This window comes from Limanda limanda, chromosome 10 (genome assembly GCF_963576545.1).
Source record: "Limanda limanda chromosome 10, fLimLim1.1, whole genome shotgun sequence".
Classification (NCBI taxonomy): domain Eukaryota; kingdom Metazoa; phylum Chordata; class Actinopteri; order Pleuronectiformes; family Pleuronectidae; genus Limanda; species Limanda limanda.
This window is the reverse complement of record NC_083645.1, coordinates 22,855,410-22,866,914: the sequence shown is the minus strand read 5'-3', so window position 1 is coordinate 22,866,914 and position 11,505 is coordinate 22,855,410. Positions and strand designations below refer to the sequence as shown.

Sequence of the window (11,505 nt, the reverse complement as noted above, 5' to 3'; positions counted from 1 at the left end):
TTAATATTCAACACATATTTGATCACTCCATGTTTCTCCATATTGGTTTTAAAAGTGAAATCTGTATCTCCACAAAACTTTGGCATTACTTATTTCAACATACAATAACTATAATAAAAACAAAAGGTGTGAAATGTTGAACTTCTAACTTATATTTCACCCACTTGTTGGATGTTACATGCACCAAGTCTGTACTGCACATCAACTCGGGTTTAACTCTCTTTATATTATATATAGATTTATATATTTACCTTCCTTTAGTGATGTCAACTGTCATCTTTGCAGCTGTAACACAGCAAATTTCTTCATCATATCTTATGTTCATGTATTGATATCTAGTGGGGGAAAAATATATAACTACTATCCTTTTGGGAAGATAATATATATAAGATATTCAAAAATCTATCTATTGCTATAAACCCAAGAGTTTAAATGATAATTTTCTACAAATAAAAGTAAACTATTTGTTTTTGCATGACTTGTTCTAAGAATGCACACAGAACAATCACTGGTCCACATCAGAGCTGGAGATATCCTGCTCATGCCATCAGCCAAGACACCCACTTGTGTGTTTGCCTTAAAGCTACAAAAAGGAATGAAAATGAGCTGAAAAACACAATAAAACAAAGTGGTGTGTGTGTTGTGAGCAAACATGGCAATGGAATTACCAGTTCTTCCTGCAATGTTTAGTTTTAGGGCTCCGACAACGTTCACATTTCCCCACACTGAGGCAGGAAAAGAGGAATAACTTTATCCCCTGAAAACAGCTAAAACCAAACAGCTTCAGTCAGATTTCTGTGTATGAAAAGGAGAAATTAATCTAACTGCATTTCTGTACGATCATTGTTAAACTGTACAATTTGCACTGGTGCATTAAAATGTGCGTGGACTGGAACCTGGTCCATGTTTGTATGAGGATCTCCTGAATCCCTGTGAACATGTGGGATCAACAAAATGAAGCTAAATAAAACTTCACACTCAGTCAGATGTAATTGTACAAATCATTTATACTGTATAAACTATATGTTTATATACAGTCTGGTGAGACTCAAAGCAACAACATGACATAGCCTAATGAACTTTGAAACATTTATTAGACTGAATATTGTGTACTTTTTTTTTCTTACCTGACCTGTCGTGGACATTGTTTATTCAATTTCCTGCAAATCAACTGAATCAATTATTTATAAAAAAAAGTATTTTCATTTGCACCCAAATAACATTGCGTCACGTTATAGCTTCAAAAGTCGTTTTAAGTTCAAAATAAACAAAGCGTAAACTAAACTTCCGGTTCATGAAGCACCATGTGAAGCACGACGAGGCATGGGCAGGGGTTTACGACACTTCACGACACTTCCCATGCACTTTACGACAGGCAGTTTGGACACACGTGTTGTCATCGCGTGGAGTAAATAGCTCCGGCTCAACGAGGAAAGTTGTGAGTGTGTTTTTCTACTTATATTGTGTTTTCTAATATTTTTTTTGAGTATTATTTGTTTGTTAATACTATTGTAGTATTATACGTAGAACACAGCGCACACCGCATTGGTTTGTGGGAGAAAACGTGGATGTGATTCTGTAGTTTGAATGACCGAGTTAGCATTAGCATGCTAGCAAGTTGTTTGCTGCCTACTACCCCTGCAGCCTGTTAGCTTCTCTAGCTAGCAGCTAACTCGTGTGTGTGTCTCTGTGTCTCCGTCGCAGAGGACATGTCTTTCAGAGGAGGCGGAGGACGAGGCGGCCGAGGAGGAGGTGGAGGCTTCGGTGGAGGCAGAGGAGGCCGAGGAGGGTTCGGAGGAGGCCGAGGTGGAGGAGGCAGAGGAGGCTTCGGTGGAGGAAGAGGAGGAGGAGGAGGCTGGCAGGACTACGGACCTCCGGAATACGTCGTGGGTAAGAGACTGAAAATGAAATAGACTGAAATATATGTACTGTATAATAATAAACAAACACAAACTATAAATGATCTTCAGAAGGTGTAGAAGTGGATTTCAAGTGACGACATGTGAGTGTTGTTTGTGCATGTGCTCACCTGGGGACTGAGCTATGAAACAGGATGTGTGGTGATCACTTAATGGCATTTCTTGGTTTATTTGACATGGACTTTGTTTATTAATCAACAGCAAAATTACTGTGAATGAGCCAGAGTGAACCCAGTTTTTAAAATGGCAACCTAGAGTTAAAATAAAATGACTTGTTCTAGTCTATACACAGACTGGTAGTCAGACGGGTACAACGTAGAACAATAAGTTACAACAAATGAAAAAACGAAGCACCGCAGGTAAAAAAAACAAGACCAGATGTAGGCAGACAGCAGAAGTCACTCTTATGTGTGCACATCTGATAAACAATAATCGAGATACCTTCTGGATTCATCCAGAGATCTCAGTCCTCACCATGGATACTGATGCTGTACTGAGAAAGACAGATCAAAACTGATCCACAGATGAACCACTGACTAATCAGATCAGTGGGAAACCATCAATCTACAGAATCCGGACAGCTTTCTAGTTCAGGACAGCATGTAGAACTGATGTTAGGTTAGGTGGAGCTTGCTAAAAAAGAGATCCTGGGTATTTTTAACTTGCTTCACACTATAATGTTATATGGCTAATTGCTCGTATCTCAAGAACTGTTACGAACTTTAAACATGATTTACATGCAAGCTGTAGCAATGGCAGGGAACTTGTAACATATCAGACACTCAGTCACAATATGGAATAAGTTAGGGTTAGTTAGGAAGTTCACACGATGCTGGTTGGTGACGTGTATAAGCCTCCACTCCAGCCTTTGTTTTTGCAAACAACTGAAATCTTTTGTTGAGTTTTAAAAGTTATGTGGGTTGTCCCTTTAAATCTGCAGAGCTGCATGATAAGACTCATTCACCCCCTATCTACAATAGACAAGGACATAAAATAAAACTGGGTGCTAATAATTTCACACAACTTAATGTGTTTCAATGTGTTTCTCTCTGCAGCCGTGGGAGAGTTCATGCATCCATGTGAAGATGATATCGTGTGCAAGTGCACAACAGAGGAGAGCAAGGTTCCCTACTTCAATGCCCCCGTGTACCTGGAGAACAAGGAGCAGATCGGGAAGGTGGACGAGATCTTCGGCCAGCTCCGGGAATTTGTATCCTTTCTGTCGCCATTTAAAAAAAATATATTTGCACTGAAAAGATGAGGTGTATTTGTGTGGATAAATATCATTCTCGCCTTTTATTCCTTAACTCACCCTCCAGTATTTTTCAGTCAAACTCTCAGACAATATGAAGGCGTCTTCGTTTAAGAAACTTCAGAAGGTAAAAAAAGTCAATGACATATTTTAAAGTCATTCATTTGAATATTTGAAGACAGCATTTCAGTCTCCGTCATAAACGATATCTAATCTGCAACTTCTCTCTCAGTTTTATATAGATCCAATGAAGCTTCTCCCACTGCAGAGATTTCTTCCCAGGCCGCCAGGAGAGAAGGGGCCACCAAGAGGAGGCCGAGGAGGAAGAGGAGGAAGAGGTGGAGGTAAAGCATCCAAACTTAATGTCTCATTAATCCTGTCTCCTATTGTTGATGCATATGCAGACCACTGGGCAGCGGTGGCCTAAAGGTTAAAGAAGCGAGATTGTGATCTGGCAAGATTTATGTGCCTTTATTAGGATGTTCTTTTGAAAACTACACTGAATGAATAAAAGTTTCCAATAAGGCTAATTTTCCCGACTTTGGCTCTGAGTCTAAGTTTCAGTGGGTTTAGGTCGAACATGAAAAACTATTTAGAACGTGGATCAGATGAATGTTTTGAACAACTGCTCTGCTTTTGTGTTTCTTTCAGGTGGATTCCGAGGGGGCCGAGGTGGAGGAGGATTTAGAGGCGGAGACCGGGGGGGCCGCGGTGGAGGATTTAGAGGCGGTGACCGTGGGGGCCGAGGTGGAGGATTTAGAGGCGGTGGAGGAGGTTTCAGAGGAAGCAGAGGAGGTAGTGGTGGACGTGGATTCAGAGGTTTGCCCCTTTTCATCATGCTTCATTTTTTAAGTTGTTTTACCTGCTGGGATTTTGTGAATGTTGCTATGTTTTTGTCTAATATTTTTGCATTTTATCTTTTTCGTTTTGTCAACCTGTAGGTGCGAGGTGATCTGGTGGATCGTTTCATCCCTGTCTACACCTGCTTCAGCAAAAAGACTGCATTCAGTACCAGTGTCTGGCCAGTTGGAGGCAGTGTCCATATACTGATTCAATTTGTAGAACCTGTGGCTTTTCACATTTTTTTATTTTTGTACCAGTTTTGAAGATGTGATGAATCATCGCGTTATTTAAAAGGTGAAACATGACTGGGACCTTTTCAGCCTGTTGTGAGGGTTCTAGGCTCCCTCTGCTAACAGGCACATCATTATCCTGTTTCTGATTGTGTTAAAGTGTTGTTCATTATTTCAGGAGACGCATTCACAAATTTCCCTGAATTACTTTTGTCAAATGTGGGAAACTGTGTGATGGGAAATTAACTTTGAGTGGAAGTTGAAAACATTTTAATGCTTATAATTTGTAAAATCTTAAACCAACTGTTTTTGTTAAAGACCTTGATTAAAAGGTGCTTTGTAAATGTGTCTGTTTTTTCTTCTCTGGTCTAAGAGGAATCACTGACATAATAAAGAAGATAGTTCATGTTATACACGTTAAGAGCCCTGATCTAGTTTAAATAAGTAAAGTTATTTTTCTCATGGATCCTTAGTTTAGACTTTAAGAAGGTGGCTATTTTGATATGTATTTGCTGGAGTGCAGAAATATTAGTTTCTTAAGTCTGGGGTTTAGATGATGACCATGATTTTGTCCAGTCAATCAATGCAAAGGTTTAACCTGGAAGCTTAAAACCTCCAGTTCACATACATAACAAGTATTGCATCGTTGTCGAAATATGAATGTTTTATAAATGGCTTGATTAATCAAGAAAATATCAGCATATAAATCCATTATCAAAATAAGTGTAGAATTAGATACAACTTTGTTTAAATAATTCAGGTCACAACACAAATGCTGCTTATACATAAAATATCTAGTATTTCAATCACAGTACATTTAAAGTAGTATTTAAACCTATTTTCTCAACTAAGTACCTTCTCACAAGTGTGTAAGACTATTGCTCTGGTTATTTCCATGACACGAATGGAATTATATTTCATAACTTGTATGGAACAGCCAGGTGAAGTATATCCTGTGTGTACTACCACACAAATAAAAGTAAATAATGTAACAAGTAAAATATAAATAGATAGTTTTTACATTTTAAATGTTTTTGTTGAGCCTATAGTTTTGACTGCTTTTTAAAAAATAAATTAAGATTTTAGATTAATGAATAAAATAAAATATATATCGATATATCAACTTCCTGTTTCCGACGTGCTTACGTCACACGAGAAGAGGGTAGCACACAGGGGTAGCAGCGTGTTCTTGTCTCTGATTGGTCTTCACCGTAGGTCCTTTACGGCCGCTCGCCTGCTCCGCCTCCTCTTGCTGAAGGAAGGAACATGGAGACTACGGGAAAAGTGAGTTTCCTCCAATACACACTCAATAGAATCCTGGAAATGCATCAGTTCTAAACGTGCGTAGCGTAATATATCATTTAATTCACACGTAGCGTTCACAACAGCCAGGATTCCTCTCACTAGCCTGCAGCTGGTAGCGTGTGGCTGAATAAGAACCAGGAGTCAGTGTTGAATTACCAAACAGGGATCAGGGTTCAGCTGCTCACAACTGGGGTCTGCAAGTTGTTGCTCAGATAACATTAGAACACATGAAGTTACAGAAGCGCTTAAAGCAATAGAAATAAGTTTGAGTGAAGCAGATTCTGCAGCCACGTCTCGTCCACTTGCAGGAAAGCATTGAACTGCAGCTGTGAATCATTCCAGCTCTTACATAAACCTGGACAGAGGTAAAACTAGGTCACTGTGCAACACAAAGCTGCTGTCTGTAATCCTTGTGTGAGAGAGAAATACCAAAGTCCTGTGCTTTTTCCTTCTTCAGGTGATCAAGTGCAAGGCAGCTGTTGCCTGGGGACCTGGCAAACCTCTTTCCATTGAGGAGGTGGAGGTGGCACCACCCAAGGCCCATGAAGTCCGCATCAAGGTAAACCAAGTCGCTGCCTGTAAGTTTTCTCAAAGGTTAAAAATAAGTGTATGAATAGTCTGTATTTGTACATGACTTTTCTAGCGCCACTCAAAGCGCTTTAAGGTACAGTTATTAAAGTAGAAATTAAGTTGTAAAGATAACACTCTAGGGCTGGATGATACCAAGATAAAAACAAATTAATATCATTCGACTCTGATAAATATCACGATAAATGTCACGTTATTATTAGGGTTGCAAAGGGACGGAAACTTTCCGGAAACTTTCCACAGGAATATTAAGCTCTATTTATATCTTTTGGCATTGCATTAGTGTTTTTTTACAAACTTTTTTCTCATCTTATTCTACAGAACAATGCCACGTGCACTCTCTCATGTGTGGAGACATTTCACCCCATCCAATGTAGAAGGAAAGGCTGTGTACATTTGCAAATACTGTGCAAAGACCTATGTTAAGAATGACACAACGATGCAGAAGCATATAGTCAAGTGCCCAAAGTTTCCTCAAGGCTCAAATCAGCCTATGACAAAACAAAATGTTTATATTTATGTCTGTATATGACAAGGTAAATACAGTTAGTATAAATTTCCCACAACATTTCCAGTTTATTCCCGTTAATTCCCATGGAAAGTTTCCAACTTTGAATATTCCCGGAACTTTGCAACCCTAGTTATTATTCATAAACTTTACGTTTAAAGACAAATTTTTGGCTCTTGTGGTTTTAAATTTGTTGTTTTGAGCCGAGAATATTCATTTATGTATTATAAACTTTTCCTCTCAGCTCTTTGCCACAGGGGTGTGTCACACAGACGCCTACACCCTGAGCGGCAGTGACCCCGAAGGACTCTTTCCTGTGATCCTGGGCCATGAGGGCGCCGGGACGGTCGAGAGTGTCGGAGAGGGCGTCACCAAATTCAAGACAGGTACGGAACCACGGAGCCAAATACTGAAAATGTAACTTGTTTGTGCAGCAATACAAACTAATATGTGATTTTGATTATTTGCATATCTCTTTGATAAAGGTGATACTGTCATTCCGCTGTATGTGCCTCAGTGCGGGGAATGCAAATTCTGCAAAAATCCCAAGACCAACCTTTGCCAGAAAATTAGGTAACGTTTTCAGTTCTCGATTTATTCACTGCCTCAGTGATTGATCTCACAGCCTCTGGAACCAAATCAAAGCTTCAGTTTGAGCTTCTGTCTGACAAACATTCATCATACGCACATTACATTAAACCATCTTTTCTCCTATGCCTCCATCTTGCAGAGTTACCCAGGGCCAGGGTTTGCTCCCGGACGGCACCTCGCGCTTCACATGCAAGGGAAAGCAAGTGTTTCACTTCATGGGCACCAGCACCTTCACCGAGTACACAGTGGTGGCCGACATCTCCCTGGCCAAGGTGAACGAGAGCGCTCCGCTGGATAAGGTGTGCCTGCTTGGATGTGGCATCTCCACAGGATACGGCGCCGCTCTCAACACCGCCAAGGTGGGTGACACCAAACCAAAAAATAAAAACAGTGCGTTGATGAGTTGTTTTCTCTAAAGGGAGATAAACACCACTGGGAAGGTTCGACACAATTTATTGTTTAAAGCTCTTTATGCAAAACATGTTTGTTGCAAAGTGCAGCCTCGAGGGATCGATGAGGGGATTCAGATCCCTGTCACTGTTTCAAGGTTTCACTCTGAAATGGGTCACCCGCATTAATCATGCAGATCTGATGTGAACTTGGGTTGTTGCCAGAGGCTTTGTTTCCAAGTTGGAAACAGACACTGATATAGTTCATTTACTAACAACATATAGGACAATTTATTAATAGTCCTACAATAGGGAAAAGTACTGCGTAACAAAAGCAGAGGGGACAGTAAAGATGAGGAGTATCTAGTATATAAATACACATGCAGTATAGATATAAGCAAATATTAAAATAGCAGTATGCAAAAATGTACAACATGTGTTTAAAATTTGCTTTATAACTCAATATAACATAAGAAATTCCAGTTCTGATTTTAGTAAATGTGATGAGGTTACAACGACAGATTTGACTGTTTGTAATGTTTGGATTCTCACCTTGCTCCTTCATCCTCCCTCAGGTTGAGGCTGGTTCCACGTGCGCCGTGTTTGGCCTCGGAGCCGTCGGCTTAGCCGTCATCATGGGTTGCAAGGTTGCCGGGGCAACCAGGATCATCGGTGTGGACATCAACCCTGGGAAGTTCGACAAAGCCAAGGAGTTCGGAGCCACCGAGTTCGTGAACCCCAAAGACCACAGCCGGCCCATCCAGGAGGTCCTGGTGGAGATGACTGACGGGGGTGTGGACTACTCCTTCGAGTGCATCGGAAATGTGCAAATCATGGTGAGGCTTATTCAGTGTTCACTTTTTATTAAAGTGTGTAAAACATGCAGCAAATCGCAGAGAGTCTGCCTTCACTCTCTCAAGATGAATCTCTAGAGATAATCCTGCTTTAATCTCACATGGACTCACTCTGACAGTCTCCAGAGTTTTTACTTGAGGACTGAGAGGAAAATCAACCAGAGAATATCCCCTGGGTACATGTCTGACAGCAGCTGTAGATACAACAGACATGTAAATCACACTTCATAGTGTTCATGTGTCATCACACGTCCATAGAAGAGCTGATGGAGATGTGCATTGGCTTCATTGAAGTTGACAAGTGGCACAAGCAGCATATAAATCACCATTCAAAAGTTGGCAGTGCTTAGAGACCAGAAAATGCCTTGTTCATTGTTTCAGAGAGCCGCTCTGGAGGCGTGCCACAAAGGATGGGGTGAGAGTGTCATCATTGGCGTAGCCGGAGCCGGACAGGAGATCTCGACCAGACCGTTCCAGCTGGTGACAGGCCGAGTGTGGAGGGGAACCGCCTTCGGAGGTGAGTGGCGTAATGTGGTCTGGCAGCTGTTCCCAGATGTCGCCGAGTTCAAACACTTTTGCATAATATAACATGAGACAGCAGTCGGTTCCAGAATGAAGTAAAAATCAATGTGCTCTCACTCCACTTTCATCAGGATGAGTTTAAACTGGTGCTTGAACTTTCTTTTAATAATTTGACACAAAGATGGTAAATTGTTCTATTCATTTAATGAAAATATATGCAAATGGTACCGGTCATTTAAGTTGTTTATCAAGTAACGCTTGACCGGCTCTTTATTATGTTTTCTGGGGAATAAGCGCTTCGCCCCAGGGCCTTTTCAATGGTTACATTAGTTTTATTTATACTGTTTAGTGATGTTAAATTGTAGCTGGTAAACAGATTTTCATATTCCCCCTCAGGCTGGAAGAGTGTGGAGAGCGTTCCTAAGCTGGTGGAAGAATACATGAACAAAAAACTCAAGGTGGATGAGTTTGTTACCCACACTCTGCCCTTTGAGCAGATCAATAAGGGATTCGACCTCATGCACGCTGGAGAGAGGTGAGAAGAACGGTTCATTCGTCACATTCTGAAACCATTGTTCTAAAATATGCTTGTTACGATTAGAACATACACTTACGCATGTTTTCTTTTGCTGTTCTGCTCACTCGTTCTTCATTTACCAGCCTAGCACCTCTTCTTTTATTCTCATTGCAGTATCCGCACAGTGCTGACCTTCTGAAGTGCCTACAGCATCGACCTCCTTCACATCCGCCCTTTAGACAAACTTCTTCTATAGTCGCAGCACTTAATGTTTTTCTCTGCACTTGTTTGAAAAATAACATTGACTATGAGAAAACTCATTTGTATTAACAGTAGAATACCTGTTGGATCCAAAGTGGTGCTATTAAAATCCTTTTGAAGGTGCATTTATTCTGCATGTTTTCTGTTGCTGTTCATTTACTGACTAAATTATATGAAAACATTACATTTCTATTCATTGGGGTCAGAAACTTTATTGAAAATCACTATTTTCACCTGAAGCTGAATATAACCAGGACGTTAGGGGTTTCAAATCATTGTAAAAACACAGGAAGGTATGTCTAACATTTTTAGATTAGATTAAATTTTTAGATTCTTTGCAAATAATCAAATGCAGGACATTAACAAAACCTCAATCTAGAGTCTCCAACATATGAATAATGTGTAAATCAGGTATTAAAATATTTCAATTTTATTCATATTGACTTTTTCACTGTTTAACCCCTGATTTATGTGCCTGTTATTTTAATGCCAATCAGGCATTAATTATGGACAGTAACACACTTAACACAGTAATGATACAAAACAATGTATATCTGTGTTTGACTTTGATCTCAAGTTCTGGATGGTCTTTGATGGTCTTCGAAGGACTCGTCAAAGGAGGGGTTATAGTCTGGACCGCTTATTGCATTATCATCATTAGATATGTCTTCTTCAGGTTGTGCAAGTGACTGCTCAGGCTCTCCAACATCAACGGAAGAGATTAAGGTATTGTCTTCTCCATCTGAAACAGAGTCTTGGCCTGGTACATGCTGCTTCATGTCTTCAACGACTGAGGCATCGTCATTTTCAGTGGATGAGGCCTGATCAGTGTCAGAGTTGTCAAGTGCATCTCCTACCAAAAAGGAAAAAACCTTCAACCCTTTGAAGTTACCAGTCACAAATGAGTGGTCACTTGTATTAAGCTACATCAGGGATTCCCAAAGTAGTGTGCATGCTCCCCTAGGGGTGTACACGCTGTTGTAAAGATGATCATTTGTAATGTTTTAGTTATACACAATTTCTAGCTGTTGGATTACAATACGGTATTCAAATCTTTCCGACAAAACCTGTAGATTAAATATTGTTTGAAAAGACAGAAAAGAGTTGACAGAAAGCCTATCTGTTGTAACAGCCACAGATTCTGCAGCCTTTCCACTCTTTGCTAAATGCTAGCTTCATGGACCGGTCTAATTTGCTGACTAAAAAGACTAAATAACTAGGCAATATTTATAGCCTAGCCTATATTATAGAAAACCTCATCACTGATCAATTGGGGACGAGCCCTGAATCGTGGAAATAACTTCATCGGCTAGATCGATTTTGATTCTTCTTGATGCTGCCACCATCTTGAAAAAGACACATTGTCTTTTGACTTAGGTGAAATAAAACGGCCTAATATACGCTCTTGACATAGGCCATTGTTCTACAGGGGTAAAATCCCATGATCTGTTCAAGTGAGGACGTAGGTGACTTTACCAGAGGTGGCCTACATCATGACAAAAATGCACAAATTACTGAAATTATAAAAATACTTATATATATATCTACAAACTAAAATATAAAACTCACACGTTAAAATGATATAAGAAATGTTTTTACTGCAGTTCCCATGATCTGTTAACGTTGATTTAGGCAAAAAAAATGCATAGAAATGCATATAACTAAAATTATAAAAAATACACATAAATCTAAACCCTAGAATATAAAACTCACTCTACAATCACAC

The 11,505-nt window shown here is 40.0% G+C and overlaps 2 protein-coding genes across 2 annotated transcripts; both read left to right on the top strand.

Moving 5' to 3' along the window:
• The first annotated feature begins 1,378 nt into the window (after window positions 1–1,378).
• gar1 (GAR1 homolog, ribonucleoprotein) lies at window positions 1,379–4,588 on the top strand. The gene is made up of 7 exons (XM_061079715.1): window positions 1,379–1,438; window positions 1,705–1,890; window positions 2,975–3,129; window positions 3,239–3,298; window positions 3,404–3,515; window positions 3,823–3,990; window positions 4,113–4,588. The coding sequence occupies exons 2-7, from the start codon at window positions 1,710–1,712 to the stop codon at window positions 4,121–4,123; spliced, it is 687 nt and encodes a 228-aa protein (XP_060935698.1). The 5' UTR covers window positions 1,379–1,438; window positions 1,705–1,709; the 3' UTR covers window positions 4,124–4,588.
• Window positions 4,589–5,458: 870 nt separating this feature from the next.
• Window positions 5,459–9,902, top strand: LOC133011821 (alcohol dehydrogenase class-3). Its single transcript, XM_061079731.1, has 9 exons — window positions 5,459–5,528; window positions 6,007–6,108; window positions 6,890–7,031; window positions 7,131–7,218; window positions 7,376–7,595; window positions 8,201–8,461; window positions 8,861–8,996; window positions 9,398–9,536; window positions 9,693–9,902. The coding sequence occupies exons 1-9, from the start codon at window positions 5,511–5,513 to the stop codon at window positions 9,715–9,717; spliced, it is 1,131 nt and encodes a 376-aa protein (XP_060935714.1). The 5' UTR covers window positions 5,459–5,510; the 3' UTR covers window positions 9,718–9,902.
• The last annotated feature ends 1,603 nt before the right edge of the window (window positions 9,903–11,505 follow it).